The 25,350-nt window shown below is 42.3% G+C and overlaps 4 protein-coding genes and 1 pseudogene across 4 annotated transcripts in view; all 5 read left to right on the forward strand.

The window, feature by feature from the left end:
* Positions 1 to 25,350, forward strand: part of LOC125444579 (olfactory receptor 1019-like) — a 118,379-nt gene that overhangs the window by 9,275 nt on the left and 83,754 nt on the right. The window lies entirely within an intron of this gene.
* On the forward strand, positions 3,408 to 4,355 carry LOC125444059 (olfactory receptor 5A2-like). Its single transcript, XM_048516497.1, has one exon. It carries the CDS (start codon positions 3,408 to 3,410, stop codon positions 4,353 to 4,355), a length of 948 nt encoding a protein of 315 aa, XP_048372454.1.
* Positions 11,290 to 12,237, forward strand: LOC125444060 (olfactory receptor 5A2-like). Its single transcript, XM_048516498.1, has one exon. It carries the CDS (start codon positions 11,290 to 11,292, stop codon positions 12,235 to 12,237), a length of 948 nt encoding a protein of 315 aa, XP_048372455.1.
* On the forward strand, positions 13,686 to 18,472 carry LOC125444061 (olfactory receptor 151-like). Its single transcript, XM_048516499.1, is given in 4 exon segments — positions 13,686 to 13,970; positions 17,696 to 17,859; positions 17,895 to 18,251; positions 18,253 to 18,472. Coding segments are annotated over 4 exon segments (1,026 nt in total).
* Positions 22,741 to 24,843, forward strand: LOC125444062 (annotated as a pseudogene).

Consider the following 25,350-nt stretch of genomic DNA (forward strand, 5'->3'; position numbering starts at 1 on the left):
GGATGTGAAAAGGACACTTTGGAAAGCTATGAGTAGTTCTTAATAAGATAACGTGACGAATTGCGCCCAGATATGCAGATGCTTTATCTAGTGAATAACCACAGTATTATTCCTTGGAATTAAAATGGGCTGCAGCCCTTTTTATTATTAACATCATTAAGGCAGAAGCTGGGACAGCAAGAGGAGCACATCCATTCAGCAGCCGGTCAGCACCCCTGGCTGACCCCAGCAACAACCCTAAATTGGGGAGCACAGAGAGGTCGGGTTCACTGGGAGACCTGCTCTTTGTACCCCTAACTGCTGGGGTGTCAGGCTCAAATTGCAGAGGCTTCCATGGCATGCGCCATGAGCCTGCCCCACCCCAAGCCTATTAAGGAGACCCCAAACGCAAGGAGGTCCATCGATGAGGTCCTCTTTAAAAACCGCCAGGGCTGCAACAAATAGAGCAGCCAACCCAACCCTGAAAACAGGGAGGGTGGGTGGGTCAGTTTGTTCCAGGCATTGAAGAAGGCCAGAGCAACCGCATGCTGGCTAATATATAGGGAGCGTGATCCACTTTTCAAACTCGTGCGCACCATGCGATCAGGCGGGTGTGGCTCAGCTGTTCAGCCAGTCCAGGGCACGCATGCTCACTGCTCCAAAGCTCACCATGTGACCTGCCCCCTGTCGTAATTAAGGCCTAGTTGAATCTAGTGCCGGTATTTTGTAAACCACAAATAGTTTTGGGCAAACTGATTTACCACTGGAGTAGAAGAATCAAGACTGAATGTGTGTACTGAATATATATATATATATTTAAAAGTCTTATGATATCTTAACATTTGACATATTGTGATCAAATGTTTCATTAGTCTCTGTTTGAAGAAGCAGAGTGACATTCAGTAGGCCCGGAACAGATAGGATATGCCACAGGTAAATCCACCCTTGACCATTGTCTGGTTTTAAATCATTTGGCGGAGAAATATTGCCACCCCAAGGGTGGGAAACTCCTTGCGGCTTTCCTAGATCTGAAATGCGCATTTGACTCTATCCCCAGGAATCAGCTGTGGGAAAAATTGACAGTGTTGGGAATAGACCAGTAGAGTCATTTACGGGAGAGGGATGAAATACAAATTCTCTACCCTATACTGTTAATTGCTAGGTCTGTTTTTCTAGAGTCATGTAGAACTGGGGCTCAGAATTCCTTGGTTCTGAAATAAGAACACTGAGTCAATATTTTTGTGGTTTCATCCCCAGCTATAGGGCATGAATCGTCTTTTTGGAGCAGATAATAAAAATAAAGAGTAGTAGAATGAGAATTCTTAATATTTCCCAATGCTGGGCTTTGGATAGACTGTAAGCATTTCTGAAAAGCAGAATTTTTCTGTGTTGAATTACAAATCTGTGTAACTGTACAACAACCTCCCCACCCAATACTGTATTTAGTAACATAGCTTCCTTGGCTTTAGTGCTATTTTCATCCTTGGTTGTTGATTCCTTCTCCTTTCTGAATTAATCATATAGATTCCCAACCTTTCACACGTACCCTTGGTCACCCATTTTCCAAATAGTGCACCCCCACCCATATTAGCAAAATGCTTGTAATTAATTGAGTTGTTGTTATTTCAAATTTATAAGCTGTAACTGCAAATAAATAGTGCAATTATGAGATAAAAAACAAAGGAACAATAAAATGAACAAACAATGCCTATATGTTTACACTCCAAATTTTTCTGTATTTATTTATACCATCCTTGGAGAGTGGTATAAAGCAGAAGTCAGTAAGTTGAGTTGGGGCAAGGAATTGCTGAGTGTAATAAAGGGTCACTGCACACTTCATGTATATATTGCTCAGACGTGTGAGGAAGAATCATGGAGCAGCAGCATCCATGTATTTGAAAGGATGTCTGGTTAATGATTCGTCCAGTCCCCAGTTCACAGCAGCTCCAAGGAACAATTGCTGCAACACCTTGTATCACAAACATATCTGGCTAAAAAAAGGTCTTGTTTCTGTTATTTTACACTCTCCTGCCCTTATTTCATCGAAGAGAGTGTGCTAATGACCCTAGGGAGTTCTTTCTTCATGTTAGTAACTTCCTTCACCTCCAGAGAATAGTGTCTGCACATAAAAGATGACGGCAAATATTTGTTCCTTTCTATTTAAAGGTTCAGTACCAACAGAGTTGATTTGAAAGTTCTTAGGTGAAAGACCACCCTGAAAAAGCCCTAACTGAGAAACACAGAACTTGGACTTCTTATTGCAATGGAGATATGAATGCAGCTCCAAGAGAGATGATGTGATTGCCAGCCACAGCATTCTTAGATCTTGAATCAATCAACACGGCTTGCAGTAGCAAATAACAAACTAGTCCTTGCTGGGTTTTGATCCCAGAATCATTGTAATGGCTTTCTGGATCTTGGAGGCACTTCAGAGGATAACTTGAAGGAGCCTGTCTACTCTTGATTCAACTCTCAGGTGAAGCAACAGATGTCTTGAACTGTTATGTAACATAGATGAAGGCTGGATGATGGCTTATAAATTAACACTCTGTTCTGGTAACATTGGTATGCCAATCAAGATTTGAGGAATCTTCCTGTTTGGGTGGAGGGTGCTTTAAGAACCAGGGGCACAGATGAAGGCACAGCTCTGTGTAACATGGTGTTCCTTTAGTTAGCATTACCCAGCTTGCCCAGACGTGTGAGCATTATAGTCTTCTCAGTAGTGATGCCCAGGGTTGACTTCTGCCTCCAGAGAAGCTCACATGAGACTTAGGGAGCTGGGTATGTTTAGTTTGGTGACGAGAAAGTTAAGAGGTGACATGATAGCCATGTTTAGATATTTGAAGGGATGTCATGTTGCCAAGGGAGCAGGCTTGTTTTCTGCTGCTCCAGAGACTAGGACCAGGAGTAATGGATTCAAAGTGCTGGAATAGAGATTCTCCACAAACATTAGGGAGAACTTCCTGATGGTAAGGGCTGTTCAACAGTGGAATGCACTACCTCAGAGTGTGGTGGAGTCTTCTTCTTTGGGGGTTTTCAAAGAGAGGCTGGTTGACCATCTGTCAGGAGTTCTTTTATATGATCCTGCATCGCCCGGGGTTTGACTTGATGGCCCTTGGGATCTCTTCCAATTCTATAATTCTACATTTTACAATCTAGTCAAGGTAAATTTGGTTCTCGAATTCTACCATCCGGAGGACTAAATGTTCCCCTGGAAATGAGACATTGGCCCACAAATAGTTTACCTACCCCTTTGGTACATGTGATACATTTATGCTGTCTGAACTGAAAAAGTGTGGTGACCATGGACAGTGAATAATAAAAGCTGACTACTGTCTTTTATTTGTTGTCTTTATGAAACTGCTGGCATGCATTGATCAAACTGCCTCACACACATCTGCCCAAAAGGTCCACTGTCCTGCATGAAGATGGACTTCACCAAGCTTCCGGGAAGACAGAACAAGACCTGGATCACAGAGTTTGTCCTCTTGGGATTCTCTCTTGACTCAAAGAAACAGATTCTTCTCTTTGCTCTTGGCTTATTAGCTTATCTTGTAACTTTGGCAGGGAATGTAGCCATCATTACATTGATCCGGATAGATCAGTGCCTCCAAACTCCCATGTACTTCCTCCTGGGCTATCTGTCTTGTATTGAAATCTGCTGGATTTCCACCACTGTCCCAAAGATGTTATGGGACCTCTTGCTGGGAGACAAGACCATCTCTTTCATAGGCTGTTCACTCCAAATGTATTTCTTTGTCACATTTGGGAGTATGGAGTGTGTGATTCTCTCAGCTATGGCATATGACCGCTATGCAGCTATCTGCCACCCACTACGCTACACCATTCTTATGAGCCAGAAAATATGCCAGGGATTCCTGGCATGTTCCTGGGCTATTGGAAACATCAATTCCATTGTCAACACAGCCTTGGTATTTTCCCTTGATTTCTGCCATTCCAATGAAATTGACCACTTCTTCTGTGACATTCCTCCCCTCCTGCAACTCTCTTGCTCGGATATCTTGGATAGCCAGTTGGTGACCTTCACAATCTCTGTTGGTATCATGATTGTGGCTTTCTGCCTGATCCTTTTTTCCTATATCCTCATTGTCTCCTCAGTGTTAAAAATCCATACAGCTCAGGGTAGGATGAAGGCGTTTTCCACATGTGCATCCCATCTCACTGTGGTGAGCATCTTCTATGGTGCCCTCATGTACATGTACATACGCCCTTCCTCTAGTCATTCCATGGAACAGGACCGCCTGGTAGCTATGCTATATGTCATCATTACTCCAATGCTCAATCCTGTAATCTACAGTTTCAGGAACAAGGAAGTGCATGGGGCTGTTCGACGAGTGCTTCGTAAGAACAAGTGATGGTATGCAGTTGATGGCTTGACAAGGTCCTCCCAAAGATAAAATAATTTTTCTGTGTTTCAACCTGAAAGTGGTTTGCAAAAGATGTAACAAAATGTCTACCAGCTATTTATAAAAATCAGTTGTTAAATCATCTAACACTGGTGTTTTGTGTGGTTTAAAAATAGCAATGATTTTTTTTCCAATGTTGCCTCTATGTTAAAATTTCCGAACTTTGCTTACAATGTAAGATTTCAGGGGGTTTCACCTGCTTCAAAAAACCTTTAGTCTTAACAATAGTAGGGTGTTGTATTTGACATAGAAGTATTTTAAATGAACTAATAAAATTATTGACACCATCGAACAAATGTTTAGTATAATTGTGTTCAATCAGTGGCATACTGGGCCTAAATGGCACCTAGGGGCATGACTGCCTCCCTGTGCCCCCCCCACACACACCTACCCGGCTCCCTGTGCCCCCCATGCCCCACTTATGGCTTTTGCTGGGGAGGGCAGGAGCTGGCCTGCAGAGAAGAAAGGAGGATGCAGCGAATGGTTCGGGCGCATACCATTTCATCATGAGGGGAGCAGCTGGCACACCCAAGTGACGAAACAGTGTGCCCCCCATGCCCCACTTATGGCTTCTGTGGGGGAGGGCAGGAGCTGGCCTCCAGGGAAGCCAGGAGGAAGCAGGGCTTGGTAGTGGATTGCTCAAGCGCGTACCATTTCATCATGTGGGGAGCAGCTGGTGCCCCCCAAGTGACAAAACAGTGTGTGCCCATTAGTGGTACTCTACTGTGTTCCATTGTTGTCAGTGTGGGAATTTAGCTGCTCCTTGTCAGTATGATCCTGAACAAATGTAGAGCCTTCGAAACCCAGGTAACTTCAGCAGACTTAGAAAAATGCAACTGTGCTTGAAATTGACTTTAATGGCATTATTTAATGCTAAACAATGAACAATCCACTTTCAATGCACTTTAACAATTGTTTGCATGTGCATTTTGCCATTTCACACAGTAAAAACTAGTTGCCAAATGTATTGAATTTGCATTGAAAGTGCATTATATGGCATGTCTTGAAGCATCCTAAATATCTGATACTTATATCGCTGGGATTCCATATAAGTTTGTAAATGACCACATAGGTTTGTCTGGATCATATCTACTATTTTACAACACAACCTTGAAATCTCTAGGCATTTTTTCCTTGTGTCATTTTGAATACTTCACCATTGTTTAAAAAACAATATCAGCCACTCAATAACATTCTAGTTTAACTCACAATTGCCTGTGTACTGTATCTTTATTTTGGGAGGTGTGCTGGTATTAATGGGAAATTCCACATTTGGACTATGTCGTATTGAGCCCAGCCCGCTGCTAAGGATCGTGGGCCAAAAGGAATGGAAAGGGATACTGTTTATAGTGTACAGGATGGGACTGCACAGCTGAGGATAGAACAGGGTTACCAATCTCCAGGTGGAATCTGTACATCTTCCAGAATCATACCTGATTTCCAGGTTGCATAGATCAGTTCCCTGGAGAAAAATGGCAGATTCAGAGGGAGAGTCTATGGCATTAAAGCTTCTCCTCTCCCACACTCCTAGCCACTCACCACACAAAATTTCCCAAGCTGGAACTAGAAGAAAAGAAGAGGAGAAGATGGCAGAGAAGGAGGAGGAGAAGAATAGGAGGAGGAGTCTGCATTTATACGCCACCATTCTTTCCTGTAAAGTGACTCAAGGTGGCTTACAAGCTCCTTTCCCTTCCTCTCCCCACAACAGACACCTTGTGAGGTAGGTGGGGCTAAGCAGAGGTGTAGCTGTAATGCAGACTTTTGGGGCAGCTCACCCTGGGCGCCACCATTGCAGTTGCATGGGAAGGTGGGGCTGGGGGCGTTTTGGGGATGTTTCGTGTTGGGGGCAGGGTGTGTTGAACACATAGCAATGGCCATCCTCAGGGTCCGCACTGAAGAATGGTGTCTCAAGGCTTTCTCGACCTGTACTTCTCACCTCACTGTAGTAAATATCTACTTCGACACCATAATTTTCACCTCACTGAAGCCCAACTCCATGTATTCCCCGGTGCAGCACCAAGCCTTGCCTGTTCTGTATAGGATTGTTGTACCTATGCTTAATCCAATTAAATACAGTTAACAGAATAGGGATGTGAAAAGGACGCTTTGGAAAGCTATGGGTAGTTTCAAACAAGATAACGTGATCAATTTGTAAACCACAAATAGTTTTGGGCAAACCGATTTACCACTAGAATTGAACAATCAAGACTGAATGTGTGTACTGAATATATATATTTAAAAGTCTTATGATATCTTAAAATTTGATATATTGTGATCAAATGTTTAATTAGTCTCTGTTTGAAGAAGCAGAGTGACATTCAGTAGAGTCATTTACGGGAGAGGAGTGAAATACAAATTCTCCACACTAAACCCTGCATATGACATTGTTACTTGCTATGTCTGTTTGGCTAGAGTAATGTAGAACTGGGGCTCAGAATTTCTTGGCTCTGTCCACAGCATTGAAATAAGAACATTTTTGTGATTTCATCCTGAGTTACAAGGCATGAATCGTCTTTTTTGGAATCTATATAAATAAAAAAACAAAGCATCCGTTTGTTACTTATCGTTAATCTCCGAAACTACTGGACCGAATGCTGTGAAATTTTCACACAGCGTGCCTTCCTGATCTGACCATGTTTTTAGCTGTTCAGATACCTGAAAAGTCACACCTGGGCCAGGTAAACCATTCTTTTCCTTGAACACAGTGCCATCATGTGAACACTTGGCCAACTCACGCTGCAGATATTACAGGAGGCAGGCCCTGCAGGTGCCAGGTCATGCTGAGCACACAGGAGGCCCAGCACCTCTCCCAGCATGCCTGCGCAGCTTCCTGCCACAGCAACACACACTGCTCACTCTCCCTCTTCCACAGCGCACGCCCGACATTGCCAAGGGACTCGCACACCGGGAGCAGCCTCTCCTTGCATGCACAACCTATCCCTGTTGCTCATTCCTTTTGCTCATGAAACAGCAGGCCCTCTGCCTCTCCAGGTCCTCTGCCTCTCCCAGGACACCAGCTCACCCTAACTCACCCACCTCGCTTCTTTTCCTGTATGCAACCAATTACGAATTCGCCTCCCCCCCCCACACAAGAAAGGTCTTTTGCTCTCAGACAAGACAAGGTGAGAGACATCCAACAAATGAGGTCACTGCTTACTTTCCCAGCCTATGTAATTGTGCAGGGTGAGGGGCCTTTCTGTCACACCATCCATGGCACAGATCATTGTGCCCTTACTCCATTTCCATTGAGAAGGGGAAAACACCGGAATATCAACACTATTGATACACAGAAAGCCACAACTATACCACATGATCTGGGGTACACTGTTTCTCCAAGTTAAATGAATTACCCCATATAAGGTTATGATACAATCAAAGGCACAACATTTGTAGTCAGTCTACTTCCTCTTCTCTTCCTTTCCCATTTCATCACACTGAGCCACAGCAACACGTGGCCGGATAACGCTAGTAGATAATAAAAATAAAGTGTGGTAGAATGAGAATTCTTAATTTCCCATTGCTGACCTTTGGATAGCTTCTGGAAAGCAGAATTTTTCCATCTTGAATTACAAATCTGTGTAACTGTACAATTCCCTTCTCTGCCCAATATTGTGTTTAGTATCATAGCTTCCTTGGCTCTAATGCCATTTTCATCCTTGGTGGTTGATTCCTTCTCCTTTCTGAATTAATCATGTAGATCAGTGATTCTCAACCTTTCACACATACCCTTGGTCACCCATTTTCCAAATAGTGCACCGCCACCCACATTAACAAAATGCTTGTAATTAATTCAGTTGTTATTTCAAATGTATAAGCTATAATTGCAAATAAATAGTCCAATAATGAGATTAAAAACAATGGAACAATAAAATGAACAAACAATGCCTATATTTTTACACTCTAAACACAAAAGATAAAATGGTGTTGTTACACCCCACATTTTTGGTATTTATTTATACCATCCTTGAAGAATGGTATAAAGCAGAGGTCAGTAAATTGAGTTGGGGCAAGGAATTGCTGCACACTTCATGTATATATTGCTTGGATGTGTGAGGAAAAATCATGGAGCAGCAGCATCCATGTATTTGAAAGGATGTCTGGTTAATGATTCATCCAGTCCCCAGTTCACAGCAGCTCCAAGGAACGATTGCTTCACCACCTAGCATCACAAATATATGGCTTAGAAAAGGTCTTATTTCTGTTATTTTACACTCTCCTTCCCTCATTTCATCGAAGAGAGTGTGCTAATGACCCTAGGGTGTTCTTTCTTCATGTTAGTAACTTTCTTCACCTCCAGAGAAAAGGGTCTGCACATAAAAGATGACTGCAAATATTTGTTCCTTTCTATTTAAAGGTTCAGTAGCAACAGAGTTGATGTGAAAGTTCTTAGGTGAAAGACCACCCTGAAAAAGCCCTAAGACACACAGAACTTGGACTTCTTATTGGATGGAGATATGAATGCAGTTCCAAGAGAGATGATTTCGTTGCCAGTGACCGCATTCTTAGGTCTTGAATCAATCAACAGGGCTAGCAGTAGCAGATCACAAACTACTGGTAGTCCTTGCTGGGTTTTGATCCCATAACCATTGTAATGGTTTTCTGGATTTTGGAGGCACTTCAGAGGATAACTTGAAGAAACCTGTCGTCTCTTGGTTCAACTCTCAGGTGAAGCAACAGGTGTCTTGAGCGGTTATGCAACATAGATGAAGGCTGGGTGATGGCTTATAAATTAACACTCTGTTCTGGTAACATTGGCATGGCAATTGAGATTTGAGGGATCTCCCTGTTTGGGTGGAGGGTGCTTTCAGGGGTACATATGGAGGCACAGCTTTGTGTAGCATAGTGTGCCTTTAGTCAGCATTACGCAGCTTGCCAGATGCAGCATTTCATTGACAGAGACCATGAGGCCTGAAATCCATCTCCTATTATACCCTGTTGCGATACATTCTACTTACTGCTTCTAATGAAGGATATTTTGAAACATCCACTAAGTCAGAATGCAGCCGCTAGAATGACAGCAGGCACCAGTTACAGGGGTCATAACTTTGTAGTTATAAAGAAAGCTATGCTGGCTACCATTTTGCTTCTGGGTATAATTCAGTGTGCTGCTTATTCCTTGTAGAGTTTTTCACATTATGAGTCCTGAATGCCTGAAGGAATGTGGCATCCTGTATGAACTTGCCTGCCAACTGAGATTATCATCTTCAAAGACCCTGCTCTGTTTGCCTGCTTTTTCAGAAGCTAGACGTGTGAGCATTACAGTCTTCTCAGTAGTGATGCTCAGGGTTTCACTTCTGCCTCCAGATAAGCTCTCCTGAAGAAGAGAAGAGTTTGGATTTATATCCCCCCTTTCTCTCCTGTAAGGAGACTTAAAGGGGCTGACAATCTCCTTGCCCTTCCCCCCTCACAACAAACACCCTGTGAGGTAGGTGGGGCTGAGAGAGTTCCGAGAAGCTGTGACTAGCCCAAGGTCACCCAGCTGGCATGTGTGGGAGTGTACAGGCTAATCTGAATTCCCCAGATAAGCCTCCACAGCTCAGGCAGCAGAGCGGAGAATCAAACCCGGTTCCTCCAGATTAGATACACAAGCTCTTAACCTCCTACACCACTGCTGCACCACTGAGACTTAGGGAGCTGGGTAGGCTTAGTTTGGTGAGGAGAAGGTTAAGAGGTGACATGATAGCCATGTTTAGATATTTGAAGGGATGTCATGTTGCCGAGGGAGCAAGCTTGTTTTCTCCTGCTCCAGAAACTAGGACCAGGAGCAAGGGATCAAGGTGAAGGAAAAGAGATTCCACCTAAACATCAGGAAAAACATGAGGCAAAGACAGTTAGGGCTGTTTGACAGTGGAATGCACTACCTCAAAGTGTGGTGGAGTCTCCTTCTTTGGAGGTTTTCAAAAAGAGGCTGGTTGGCCATCTGTCAGGAGTGCTTTGATTATATGATCCTGCATTGCCCGAGGTTTGACTTGATGGGCCTTGGGGTCTCTTCCAATTCTATGATTCTACATTTTAAAATCTAGTCAAGGTAAATTTGGTTCTTGAATTCTACTCTCAGGAGGACTAAATGTTCCTCTGGAAATGAGGCATTGGCCCACAAGTAGTTTACCTACCCCTTTGCAGAGGTGGGATCCAGCAGGTTCTCACCAGTTCCCGAGAGGGGGTTACTAATTATTTGTGTGTGCCGAGAGGGGGTTACTAATTGGGTCTGCTTTTCCGTTAGAAATTCCATTAGGTCCAAAAATCATAAAGTCCTGTTGTTTCCCAAGTGGCTGGTTAGCGAAGGTAGAAAACGGGATAATTCTCCCTGTTGGGCTGTTTTAAAAACATGTTTTAGTAATATGGTAAAGTTCCTTGTTTAAGGAAAGTATCCTTTTTTTGATTTCTAGAACAAAATTAAGTATTTGAAAGTATTAAGTTTTTGACAGGCAGTCCATTAGAGGAGAAATAGTTGTTTCTGTTGGCAGTAGACAATAGGACTTGCTATAATGAGTTTAAATTATGGACAGAAAGATACCAGCTGGAAAATAGGAACTTTTTTTTTACAGTAAGAGTTTTTTAAAGGTTAACAGAGAAATTATTAATGCCCCGCCCCCGGAATGCCCGGCCACGCCCCCGTCGTGCCCTGCCCAGCCCCATTGGCGCTACGCCACTGTTTGAATCCCACCACCATGGGAACCTGTTACTAAAATTTTTGGATCCCACCACTGCCCCTTTGTGATACATTTATGCTGTCTGTACTGAAAAAGTATGCTGATCATGGACAGTGAATAATAAAAGCTGACTGCTGTCTTTTATTGTTGTCTTTATGAAACTGCTGGCATGCATAGATCAAACTGCCATACGCACATCCGCCAAAAAGGCTCCACTGTCCTGCATGAAGATGGACTTCACCAAGTTTCTAGGAAGACAGAACAAGACCTGGATCACAGAGTTTGTCCTCTTGGGATTCTCTCTTGACACAAAGAAACAGATTCTTCTCTTTGCTCTTGGCTTATTAGTTTATCTTGTGACTTTGGCAGGGAATGTAGCCATCATTACATTGATCCAGATAGATCAGTGCCTCCAAACTCCCATGTACTTCCTCCTGGGCTATCTGTCTTGTATTGAAATCTGTTATATTTCTACCACTGTCCCAAAGATGTTATGGGACCTCTTGCTGGGAGACAAGACCATCTCTTTCATAGGCTGTTCACTCCAAATGTATTTCTTTGTCACATTTGGGAGTATGGAGTGTGTGATTCTCTCAGCTATGGCATATGACCGCTATGCAGCAATCTGCCACCCACTGCGCTACACCATTCTTATGAGTCAGAAAATATGCCGGGGATTCCTGGCTTCTTCCTGGGCTATTGGAAACATCAATTCCATTGTCAACACAGCCTTGGTCTTCTCCCTTGATTTCTGCCACTCCAATGAAATTGACCACTTCTTCTGTGACATTCCTCCCCTCCTGCAACTCTCTTGCTCGGATATCTTGGATAGCCAGTTGGTGACCTTTACCCTCTCTGGCGGTATCATGATTGTGGCTTTCTGCCTGATCCTTTTTTCCTATATCCTCATTGTCTCCTCAGTGTTAAAAATCCATACAGCTCAGGGTAGGATGAAGGCGTTTTCCACATGTGCATCCCATCTCACTGTGGTAAGCATCTTCTATGGTGCCCTTATGTACATGTACATACGCCCTTCCTCTAGTCGTTCCATGGAACAGGACCGCCTGGTTGCTATGCTATATGTCATCATTACTCCAGTGCTCAATCCTCTAATCTACAGTTTCAGGAACAAGGAAGTGCATGGGGCAGTTCGACGAGTGCTTCGTAAGAAGAAGTGATGGTATGCGATTGTGAAGCGAGTGCTCCAAAGGAAATATTTTTTTCTATTTTTCAATCTGAAAATGGTTTGCAAAAGATATAACAAAACGTCCGCCAGCAATTTATAAAAAAATCAGTTGTTAAATAATCTAAAACTGGTATTTTGTGTGGTTTAACATTAGCAAATATTTCTTTCCAATTATTGCCTTGAGGTATTTAAAATATCAAACTTGCTTTGATGTACAACATTTATTTGGGGTTTTCGCCTGCTTGCTTAAAAGGAAGCAGCTTTGAAAGTCTTGAAAATAATGGGAAGGAGATTGTTTGCGTTTGGCATGAAGTTTTCAAAGGTAAGACTGAAATAAGGTGTTGAAGGAAGAATGTTTGAGTATGAATTTTGTTTCATCAGTGTAGCAAGGTCGCAAATGAAACACTGAGGGGCGCTGACCGCCTTCAGCCGCCCTGCTCCACTATCCAGCTCCTGTGCCCCCCACGCTAGCGCTGCCAGCGAGCGCAAGGGCAGGAACTTTAGCCTGCAGGACTTTGGCAACAGATGAAAACCGAAGCATGCCATTTCTGCATCATGAGGGGAGCAGCTGGCACACCCCAAGTGATGCAACAGTGTGCGCCAATTAGTGGTACTCTACTGTGTTCCATTGTTTTCAGTGTGGGAATTTAGCTGCTGCTTGTACAATCCTGAACAGCCTTCAAAACCCAGGTAGCTTCTGCAGACTTAGAAAAATGCAACTCTGCTTAAAATTGACTTTAATGGCCTTATTTAATGCTAAATAATGAGCAATCCACTTTCAATGCACTTTAATAATTGTTTGCAAGTGCATCTTGCCATTTCACACAGTAAAAACCAGTTGCCAAATGCATTGAATGTGAATTGAAAGTGCATTATATGGCATGTCTTGAAGCACCCTAAATATCTGAGGCCTCTTCCGCACACACAAAATAATGCATTTTCAAACCACTTTCACAACTGTTTGCAAGTGGATTTTGCCATTCCGCACAGCTTCAAAGAGCATTGAAAGCAGTTTGAAAGTGCATTATTCTGCATGTGCGGAATGAGCCTGATATTTATATCTCTGGGATTCCATATAAGTTTGTAAATGGCCACATAGGTTTGTCTGGATCATATTTGCTATTTTACAACACAACCTTGAAATCTCTAGGCATTTTTTCCTTGTGTCATTTTTTCCTTGTGTCAATTTTTAATACTTCACCACTGTTTAGAAAAGGAAGTAGAACACATACCATTTTATAAGAAGAGCTGACAAGAAAACTGGTGAGAAATAAAGACAATAAATAAAGAAAATATGGAGTAATGATTAACAAAAATTTTTAAAAAACCATGTAGCAACTATTAGACATGCTAGTGATTGAAAATTCACTGCATCGCAGCAGCGGCCTCACAACCCCCGAGCGGCATGAAGACGCTGCTTCTGAACCTCGCTCCCTGAGCATGCAAATGGCAGTGCAAACGGCAGTGGCTGGAAGGCGCCATTTCCCCTGCATCGTCCCTAAATGCTTTCATCATCTCCTGGCTTCCAGCTCATCGCAGAGGCCAGGGGACACCTCTATTTTGCGACTCCGACCGTCACTCCAGCCTGCAGGGTTATTGTCCCCTGACCTCTGCGACTATGCGAGGAAGCCAGTGGACAGAGTAGCATTCAGCGACGGTGCAGCCTGTGCAAAGGCTTCACCGCCACCTGCTGCCATCCCGGGACCATCCATGCGAATGGTCCCGGTGGGGTGCGTCGGCATTATTTATGCCGACTCACCCCTGCACCGCTGCCATGCAGAAAGGGCCAAAGTTTACAAGACCTGAGCAAGGCAATAAAAATATTTTAGAGGATTTTCATTCCCAGGGTCACTAGTTATTTCTTCATTATTTTATTAAATTTACTTTTCCCAGCTAAAGGCTGGACTCAGGGCAGCTAACACATTATTAAACCACAAACAAATCAATATCAATTTCTAATTCAGCAATCAAACAATAATAAACATTAAAACACTAACACCAATTTGTATCAATGATGGCGACTGACAAATTGAAATGGTTGCTAGGATACCATAAAGGGCCCTAATAATGCTTAAAAAGCATTTGAATCCTCACCCTCTTGTAATATAACTGAGGGATAAATGTAACAGATAAATAAAATATGTAATGGTCAAAACTTAGTGAATGGATGAGTTCAGATAACAATAAAACTTGAGAAACAATAAAACCAATAAAACTTGAGAAAAAAAATTCCTATCTGCCCTTGTTTTCTCCACAACCCACTTCCATTAAAATGGGGAGTCAGACATAATGTTATTCTGTGTTCTTCTAGAATTCACATTCTGTCTCTGTCTCTTAAGATCCATTTTGAAATTTTCACTTGAAATCTCACGAGTATGTAATGAGATCAAGAAATGATGTAACACAAGCGTCTTCTGGGAATATTTAGCATGTCTTGTAAAAATATGGTTAGAAGTAGCATATTTGTTAAAAGCACAGGCTGAACTGATGTTGTTGGGTTTAGGTGCACAAAGTCAAAAGCGTCAACTTTATTAAAAGTCTTTTTTTCCTCAATGGGCTATAAAGGAATGACTTTTGGTAAATGGAAACAGGTAAAACTATACTGCGAAGTGTAATATCATAACTTTTAATTAGTTTACTCTTTAAATTTGTAAAATACTGTAATTTTCTTGCGTCATCACTTACCCTGACCTTCATATAGTAGTTCTGCAAGTGAAAAATATAAAAGTCTTTGTGGGTTTTCTATGTTATAGAAGTAATATGACCATTAATAGAGGACAGAATGTGAAAAAGAAGCTCACAGAAACAATCCACACTCATATATGAAATTAGCACAGGTGACTGAACATAGTTTTATATGTTGAAATCTAATTGAAGTTATTATTAAGAGCAAAAAGTTCATGAATATATCAACATCAGTGTAGTTAATGAGCTCCTCGGTGGAAGGCAAATAATACATATAAGATGTACTAGTCTATCTATCTAACAATTATGGAGGAAGGAAGTCCACTGATCCTTTGAACTTCCCCCTCAGCAACCCAACTGATCAAACTGGAAAATGTTTCTACAAAATAGTATGTGTAATTTATTGTAAGTTCCTGGGGATGTAATGGACATTAGTGGGACATATTAATCTCCAGAAGGCAATCATTTTTTTTCCTTTTTTTCATTCATCAGGAACCATTTCATCATGTCACTGAGATCAAGTCCATTATCTCACCAGTCCCAGATGATCAGTTGATATTTCTTTGCAGTTTTGTTTCCTTGAGAAGCTGGCTTTCAGAACCACAAGATTACCCCCCCTTTATGCGTCAGAATCTCAGAGTTCAACATCCCACACGACTTGATGTCTTGATGGAAATGTCAGAGCTTGGGTTTCAAGTTGGTTCACCGATCTTGAAGTAATCCATTTCTCTGGGTAAGATTACATTGTTGACTGTAAGAAGTATAATGCAATCCCTATTGTTATATATATCTGTAAGTGGAGCTCTGCTGTAATACAAGGACATTGTGGCCAAGTTATCAGCAGATGCTGGTCCAAGGTTGACTTCTGGCAATTGCAAAATTTATATGACATTTTTTGTGACATTATTTCCCTAAATTTTCATCGTGCATAATTCCATATATTTATAATGTTATGTAATTTGCAAGAGTTGTGGGATTTTCCTCGACTGTGTGACTGTGGTCCAGTAATTTGGGCTCCTAACATTTCCACCTTGCATATGTGACTGGCACCAGTGTGTGGAGTGTAATCAGTCACTCCAAAATGCTTTTGTATTGTTGAGGGATGCAAAAAGGTGTCTTGAGAGAGGAACTCATCACAGCTCCCCGCCCAATCCACAAGACATTCTCAGGACATTTTATTTCAGCCCAAGCTAGTCTTATTTTGAAGATGCTAGAAGGTGAACATTTTGGCTTCAAGTTGTTTGCAAGATGTCTCCTGCCTGGCTTTGCAGAGTTTCGAGCTCAGGAGGGCTTCATGTTTCCCACCCAATTAAGTTGTCTTGGTCAGTTACCTTCTCAACATGTGTGCTCAACATTGTATGCTGCTTGGCTTAAGGAGATCCTTCCTTCTGCCATTTTCTCTGAATGTTGCCCCAGGAAGTTGCTGGGTATCCTTTTTTCAGCTCCTAAGAGTATATAGTTGTACTCAACTTATTCTGGCTAAATTCTGGAAATATACAGTTTTTTTCCTATTTTTTTTAAAAAAATTCAATGAAGTGTTTGGTAAAGAGAACACAAGCACAAATCTTGACGAACCTTTGGCTACTTAGGAGAGAATAGGTCTACCCAATGCTTCTCAATGGGTGAGTAGAAACAGTTCTCCTGAAAGTGTCTAAGTTTCACACATTTGTGAGAATTCAGCATTTTCTTCACAGAGACCTCATAAAACAATTTAAATATTAGAAAAAAATTATATATTGCTGGAATCAGTAGGGATGGAACAGAGAACATGGGATGGAAAGTTGAGCTGTAGTATAAAATGGACGCTTTTGAATCCTTTTTTTTTTGCCTCTTTCCCTGGAATTTATCAATGTTAAAGTAGTGAGAGAATAGTAAATGATGAATTCTTATCTTGGAATCACTGTTGAACATACTGGGATTCTGCTTCTTGAGCTCGATTATTATCTCATATGCATCCACCGTTAGTAATTCAGCTAAATGTCTGCTGTAAATAATATGATTTAAACCAAGAAGAAGTGGGTATAGTGGAGGGGATTGTAATTGAGGGAATTTAAGTTTTACTCATCTATTCAGCTTGTTTTATGCATAGAACCAAGTCATTTTATTTTACAGTCAGCGACCAGTAGTACAAGATCAGGGTACATCAGTTTCACAAGGCACCGTTACTCATAGTGTATATATAGACAAAAGAGTTACTAGAAAGCACTATTCAAAAAAATGTTACACATAATCTATAATCTATAATAAGAGTACTAGAAGCACTTCATACGAAATATTACATAGTCTATGGTGCATTTACAAGAAGAGGAATATTTGCGACACTAATATAATTATTATTGTACTTATGCACAGTCATTTGACTGCTTACTTCTAAAAGCAGTCAGTTTCTTATGCAATGTGTTAATTTAACACCTCAAAGGCAGGGTATAAATCAAAACACTTTTTTTCTTTGAGCTCACTGAATAACTAAAATTAACTGGGGAAAGAGACATTTAACAGGGCGTCTTTACTCTGAACCATCTGTCTGAAAATGGTTTATAATCAAATCCAAGAATTACAAAATATAAATCCATCTCCTCTTCACAGATGGAGCCTCCATGCCAAACATTGCAGAAGAATGTCACCACTCGGTCACTGCCGAATTTATACTCCTGGGATTCTCTCCGAGTGACCCTGAAACCCAACTCATTCTATTTGGCGCCTTCCCTGCTTTATCTACGTAGTGGCCTGATGGGAAACATTCTTATCCCTTTCTTACTCATCAGCTTGGAGGACAAACTTCACACAGCCCCATGTACTTCTTCCTGGCCAACCTCTCTATGGTAGACATTGGGTATACAACAGCCATTGTCCCCAAGATGCTGATGAATTACCTCTCCCAGGAAAAATCTATCTCTCTATCTGGTTGCTTATCCCAACTGTTCTTCTTTATCTCTTTTGGTGGCATTTGAATGTCTCCTGCTGGGAGTGTCATAGCTGTGATGACCGATATGTTGCCATTTGCCATCCTTTGCATTACAGCGTGTTCATGAGCTGCAAAGTCTGTGCCTCTTTAGCAGCCACTGCTTGGATTCTGGGCTTGGCTAATTCAGGTGTACACACTGGCCTGATGTCCCGTTTGTCTTTTTGTCAGGACAATGTCATCCATCACTCTTTCTGTGACGTTCCACCTCTCTTGCAGCTTTCTTGCTCCAACACTCAAATCAATCAGATTGTTGTCTTTGCGGTGGGTGGAAATGTGGTCATTGGTTCCTTTGTATTGTTGACGCTAGTGTCTTATGTCTATATAGTGGCATCCATCCTCAGGATCATTACACAGGATGCGCCTCAAAGCCTTCTCCACCTGTGCTTCTCACCTGACTGTTGTCAACATATTTTATGTCCTGCCATCTTTACCTACTTTCTCCAGCTCTCCTTCCTCTTCTAAAAGAGAATCAGGCCCTTTCTGTATGTATGGGATCATTGCACCTATGTTTAATCCAATAGTATACAGCTTGAGGAACAGGATGTTGCTAAATGCCCTTCAAAAAAGTAATAGGTAAGGTGAGATAGAACTGATGTGTTTTCAGAGCTCAAATGACCATGTTTTCAAGAAACTTTGACATTCTGAAACTGATTGACACTGATTGACACTAAAGATCAGTATTGAAGATGAATCATGGCTTTCATGGGTCCCCTCTGAGGAAAATCTGAACTTAGTATAGGCAATGAAGAGCTCAAGCTTGCCCAACCTTTTGCTAAGCCAAGAGTATTTTCTTGCTAATTTCCCTTTCTGAAAGGGACAGACTCCCACCATTTTGGGTAACAATATATGCATATATAGAGATGGCTATAGGGATTGATCAAAATACCCCTTCAGGACAGATGAGTGGAAAGACATCTTTTGATCATATGCCATTGTACAGCTCTAATCTATAGTAAAATAAACAGTTTATATTGGGTGTCCTTTAGTGTTATTAAGAATGTTCTTCCTAAAGCCTCCTATTTTCATTGGCCTGGCCATATTCCAAGGAGCTTGGGATGAGAAACTGAAACTTCGTGCAAAATGCAGCAGCCAGGCTCCTTTCGAGGGAGCCAACATCTAGGGACGGATGCGCCCGGTCCTATACCAACTACACTGGCTGCCAATTCAGTACGGGTCATGTTTAAAGTTTTGGTACTGACAGCAAAAGCCATTTGAGGCCTTGGCCCTGTATCTGAGGACTATCTCCCTATATAGCCCCTCTAGGCCTCTCTGCTCATGAGAGCAGACCTACTGGTGATCCCTGGCCCCAGATCCGGCTGGCCTCTACAAGGCCAGGGCTTTTCTGACTCTGGCCTCTACCTGGTGGAACAGGCCAGTGAGATCAAGGCCCTCTTGGGACACAGAGTTTCCGAGGGCCTGTAAAATGGACCTGTTCCGCCAGGCATTTGGCCAGCGGGATTATTTCAACCATATAAGAACAGCTGGCAGCCTCCTTGGGTACACAAAGGTTGAAGCCATCTGCAAGTTTGAGTATTTTATGTATTATTATTATATGTTTTAAATTGCTTTATGACTGATGGACACCGCCCTGAGCCTTTATTGCAGGGCGGTGGTATATAAATAAATAAATAAAATAAATAACTAGTCCTTTCCTCCTTTCCCCATCTTGGCAATCCTGTAGAATTAGGAGTAGGGTGAAGGATATATGATTGCTTCAAGATTACACAGTGCATATTACGGCCAAATTGGAAGTGACGTTAGGTGTGTGCAGCAAAACACTGTTTTTTCTAGCAGATTTAATAGTAGTCTGGTCATGGATCTGTAGAAACCTGCTGCAGTTTTATTGCCATATCTCAAAAAACAGCTCCCCATCAATGAGTCTCTGCAAAGAAGACTTTCCATAGGCTTCAATGGAGGCATTTTTCCTCTACACTGAAATCTATGGGAAATCCTGGAAAGTGGGGAGCCAAAATGTTCAGCTTTTTTCACATTTGCCTTGTTCAGATCCAGTCAAATGCAGTTAAGTAGAGGAGGTTAGGAGCTTCGTGTATCTAATCTGGAGGAACTGGGTTTGATTCTCCGCTCTGCCGCCTGAGCTGTGGAGGCTTATCTGGGGAATTCAGATTAGCCTGGGCACTCCACACACACCAACTGGGTGACCTTGGGCTAGTCACAGCTCTTCGGAGCTCTCAGCCCCACCCACCTCTGGGGTGTTTGTTGTGAGGGGGAAGGGCAAGGAGACTGTAAAAGCCCTTTGGAGTCTCCACCACAGGAGGGGGATATAAATCCAAAACTCTTCTTCTCTTCTAAGCACAATAGAACCATGAAACAACACTGGCTTTTCCACCAGATTTAATATTAGTCTGGTCATGGATTTGTGGGGAAACTGCTGCAGTTTTTTATTGCCGCGTCTTTTAAAGCAGCTCCCAGTCAAAAGAGATTTGCAAAGATTTTTTCCATAGGCTTTAATGGAGGCATTTTTCCCTCAATTGAAACCTATGGGAAATCCTGAAAGTGAAAAGCCCAAAATGTTCAGTTTTCACATTTGGCTTGTTCAGATCCAGTCTAACGAGCCTTTTTTTTCTGTTTGACATATCCACATGCATGCCCTGCTGACATCTGTGACTACCATGCTTCTTGTTCATATCCACAGTTATTTATTTATTTATTTATTTATTCCACTTTTATACCGCCCTCCCCAAAGGGCTCAGGTGACCTTGGGCTGAGTCACAGTTAGACAACTGCTAGAGTTAGACAACTGCTAGAGAATGAGCCCAATATTTTTTTATTCAATAAATGTTGGGTTTGGGTTTAAACCCTGGACATTTTCAACTAAAGCCAAATAATGCTTATTTGGTTTTATTTCACTTTACTGAAATTTTTTTTTGGCGGGGGATCAAAACCTGAATCTGAATATTATGAAATTAAAAGATTGTGCTCTCCTCACTGTCATTTCCAATATCCACGTGGACCTGGTAAATTGAGTGGGGAAGCTTCAACAATGCTAGACTCACACAAATCCACTCTTTAAGGCAGCCCCTGTGAGAGATGAAACTTTTACCCACCTACCATGCCCCCAGAGGCCATATGATTCCATGCATATTTGCTTGATCAAAGAGTCCCACCTCTTTCCCCTCAATATCATAAAACATGGTTGTATCCAACTCCAAGGCCCTTTCCGCACACCCACGAGCAGACCTCCACTGGCATATAAATTATAAATTATGCCGGTGGAGGCTTAATGTGAGCAGCTAATTTCCTCCCCAGCAGGAGAGAGGTGCTCTGCATGGAGCCATCTCTCCTTTGGTCCCCTCCCTCATCTCTTCTGGCAGCATGGCTCCTGGAGGGCTGGAGGGGCGTGCCCATGCTAGCCTCCCACCTCCAGGGGTCAGAGGGCAGAGTGGGCATGTCTCTCAAGCCTCCAGAGCAACGCTGCCAGAAGAGGTGAGTGGAGGGATAGAGAAAAACAGCGCCTTCTTGCCAGTGCTGTTCACACCGTGCCATTGGGGAAGACACTGCTTTGCAAAAACCTCGCTCCCTTTGATTTGGGGTTTGAAAGCAGGCGCCTTCAAGACTGCTGGGGAAGGAGGATAGGCGCTGCTGTGATGCAGCAGTGCCAGCTGTGCAACTCCTCCCCAGGGATGCAGTTTAGCATCCCTGGGGTGCTGTTATTTTCCCATGCAGAAACAGCCCAAGTTATGATTTGCCATGGCTGCAGAGTTTCTTGTTCAGCCATGTAAGTTCCTTATTCAGATGTGTAAGGGCAACTATAAGGTTATTTTGCTATCAGTACGTTTCCTAAGTTAATCTCTGTCTGTTCACTAAGAGCGAATTACTTTTTGGTAATTTGATGTTAGGCACATGACATGATAGTAAACATACCATGAAATGCCATTCATAGATCATATGTGTTTCTGATACTTTCTTCTGTAGTCGTTACATGCGTTTAAATTAGAGTTGTGGATGGTAGAGTAAAAAGAGCATACCACCATTTTTCATATTGAAGTTTGGTGTTGGAAGGGAATGTTATGGATATCATGGGCATCCGGAAGGAAGGAAGGAAGGAAGGAAGGAAGGAAGGAAGGAAGGAAGGAAGGAAGGGAAGGAAGGAAGGAAGGAAGGGAAGAAGGAAGGAAGGAAGCACGGAAGGGAGGGAGGGAGGGAGAAGGAAGGAAGGAAGGAAGGGAGGGAGGAAGGAAGGGAAAAGAGGGGAAGGAAAGAAGGAAGGAAGGAAGGAAGGAAGGAAGGAAGGAAAGAAAAAAAATGAGTTCTAGATCAAATCAAGCTTGAACTAATCCTAGGAGCTAAAATGACTAAACTGAGGCTATAGCACTTTGATCACACTATGAGAAGACATCACTGGAAAAGACAATAATATCCCAAAAGCGTAAGGCATCAGGTAAAGAGGAAGACCAAACATGAGATGGATTGACTTTACAAAGGTAACCATGGAGTTGAGTTTGCAAGACCTGAGCAAGGCAATGAAATATTTTGAAGGATTTTAATTCCTAAGGTCACTATTTATTTCTTCATTATTTTATTAAATTTACTTTTTCCAAGCTAAAGGCTGGGCTCAGGGCAGCTAACACACATGATTAAGCCACAAACAAATCAATATCAATTTCTAATTCAGCAATCATAAGCAATAACAAACATTAAAACACTAACACCAATTTGTATCAATGATGGCCACTGACAAATTGAAGTGGTTGCTAGGATACCATAAAGGGCCCTAATAATGCTTAAAAAGCATTTGAATCCTCACCCTATTGGAACATAATTTATAACCATTTGTGCGGGAGGAGGGGGGTCAGATCGGGAGGCCAGCAAGTTGGAAAGGCAACCATGGCTGCCTCAACCAAAGATCCCCGGGAACATCTCCATTTCAGAGGCCCTGCGGAGCCAAGTCTCATTGCAGTGGTTCCCTCAACTGTTTTTGCTTCTCTCACAAGAGACTATGTTTATGGTTTGAGTGCATTTGTAACATTCCTCAAAAGGACTCATTCGAACAATTCCGCTGAGAAATAATGTAAACTATACATAGCTACATCATTTCAGCAGCAGCTTGCTATAGAGTAAGTTGTCATCAAAAAGACATAAGACATAAAAGAGCTCTGCAAATGAAAGGGAATTTCATTCTTGACTTCAGAATTGCAGCTTGAAAATATCAGTGGGATGAACAAGGTTGGTCTTTGCGTCTTGCAAACTAGGGGAATATGTGTCTATGATATTTCCCAACATGAGGGAAAAGTTACAAGGATAGAAGCAGAGCCGTTCTTTAAATGTGGGTTCACTGTGAAGAGATCCATTTTCAAAACGTGAGGATATTCTTTATAGATTGTGTGCTAACTTCTCCCTATATCGCCAAGGTAGCATTTTGCTCACCAAGGTTCCTACCCCTTAGGTGAGGAAGGGGCTAGTTGCAAAGAAGAAAGAGGATACCACACATCTGTAATGAAAAGTGAAAGCATCCAAGGTGATAAGGGTTGAAAGAACTTTTCAGTCTAGGAAAAAAAACACAGCTAAGGGGAGATATATTAGAAGTTTATAAAAGAATTATGTTTAGGATCGAGAATATAAATGTATTATTGTATAACTGATTTATGGTGACCCTGGAAGGGTTTTCAAAGGGAAAGAGACATTTGCCATTGCCCAGGTGTGGTTTTGAGCAATTCTGAGAGGACTGTGACTGGCCCAAAGCTACCTTGAAGACTTTTGGGAGGGAGTGGGCATATGAACATAGTTCACCAAATTAGAATTTGTTCACCAAATTAGAAGTTGTGTGGTTTGGTCACATTATGAGAAGACAACAGTCACTGGCAATAATGCTAGGAATAATGCTAGGAAAGCTTGAAGGCAGCAAGAGGGAAGTCCCAAATGGAGACATATTGACTTTATTCAGGAATCCACTGCCCTAATTCTGCAAGGCTGTTCATTATAAGATGTTTTCCCTAAGTCATCCTGGTCTTTCCTTTGCAGAGTCATAATTCACTGGCAAAATGGAAGAAAGAAAGAACCAAACACATCTGAAAAGAGTTCATTCTCTTGGGTCTGTCTGATGATCCTCATATCCAACGGTCCTCTTCGCTACAGGGCTGTTGATATACATGTTCACATTAGCAGGGGAATCTGAGTCATTATTATTTTAATACAGATTGACCAGCATCTCCACACCCCAATGTATTTCTTGCTGAGCAATTTGTCCTTTACTGAGATCTGCTACATCACCTCCACCATACCAAAGATGTTGTGGGACCTCCTGTCAGGGGACAAGACCATCTCACTCCCTGGCTGTGCAGTCCAAATGTATTGCTTTCTAACCACAGCGGCTACGGAAGGTGTTCTACTTTCAGTCATGGCATATGATCGTTATGCTGCCATCTGCCACCCACTGCATTACATGCTACTTCCATGAGTCAATCCATGCTCAGATGGCTTGTAGGAGCTTCGTGGGCCATTGGAAATATTAATGGTGTTGTCAACACAGCCTTTATTTTTTCTCTGAATTTCTGTGGTCCCAATAAGATAGTGCACTTCTTCTGTGATATCCCACCTGTCTTGCATCTCTCTTGTTCTGACACTTCATTTACTGAACTAGTGTCTTTTATTGTCTCTGGAAGCATCCTTATAGCAACTGTCTCCTTAATTGTCCTCTCCTATGTACTTATTGTCTTATCCATGCTCAAAATCAGCACGGCTCAGGGCAGGATCAAGACATTCTCCACGTGTGCCTCCCACCTTACTGTGGTGAGTATCTTCTACAGCACAGGCATCTTTACTTATATGAGGCCTTCCTCCCGTCACTCCATGGAAGAGGACCGTGTGATCTCTGTGTTATACACCATCATCACTCCTTTGTTAAACCCTCTCATCTACAGCCTCAAAAACAAAGAAATCCAGGTAGCACTATGGAATGTTCTTGGAAAAAAACAACATTGTCAGCTATGAATGCACATAATGGATTGTTGTAGGCAAGCATGGCTTTATACTATGGCAGGTTACAAGAATCAATTCATGATGAAGACTTGTAATTTATTATTTAGTTTATGCATTCACCAGAGCAACTATAGTATTTAATATCCTTTTCCTTCTGCACCACCCCCATTTCCTTGGCTGAAAACTGAGGATATTGTTATTATTTAATTTAAAAATATTGTATTATAATAAAATCAAACATAGAATAATCCTGTAAACCTCTGGCCGTTTCTGCACGAATGCGGAAGCGGCCGGGTCGGCGTACTTAACGCCGACCCGACGATGCTAGGACAGTCCGCACGGACGGTCCTGGAAAGAGCCGGGCAGCCGGGACCACGCGAAAGTGCGGCCCGGCTATTGTATGTCAGCCTCCGGTAGCGTCAGCCGAGGCCTGGGGAACATGCCCTGGCCCTCTTGGCGCCTGCTCCAGTGGCACAGGGCGAAATCTGTCCCCAGGCCTGGCGATCGAAGGAGGCCCGG

Source organism: Sphaerodactylus townsendi, linkage group LG15, assembly GCF_021028975.2.
Source record: "Sphaerodactylus townsendi isolate TG3544 linkage group LG15, MPM_Stown_v2.3, whole genome shotgun sequence".
NCBI lineage: Eukaryota > Metazoa > Chordata > Lepidosauria > Squamata > Sphaerodactylidae > Sphaerodactylus > Sphaerodactylus townsendi.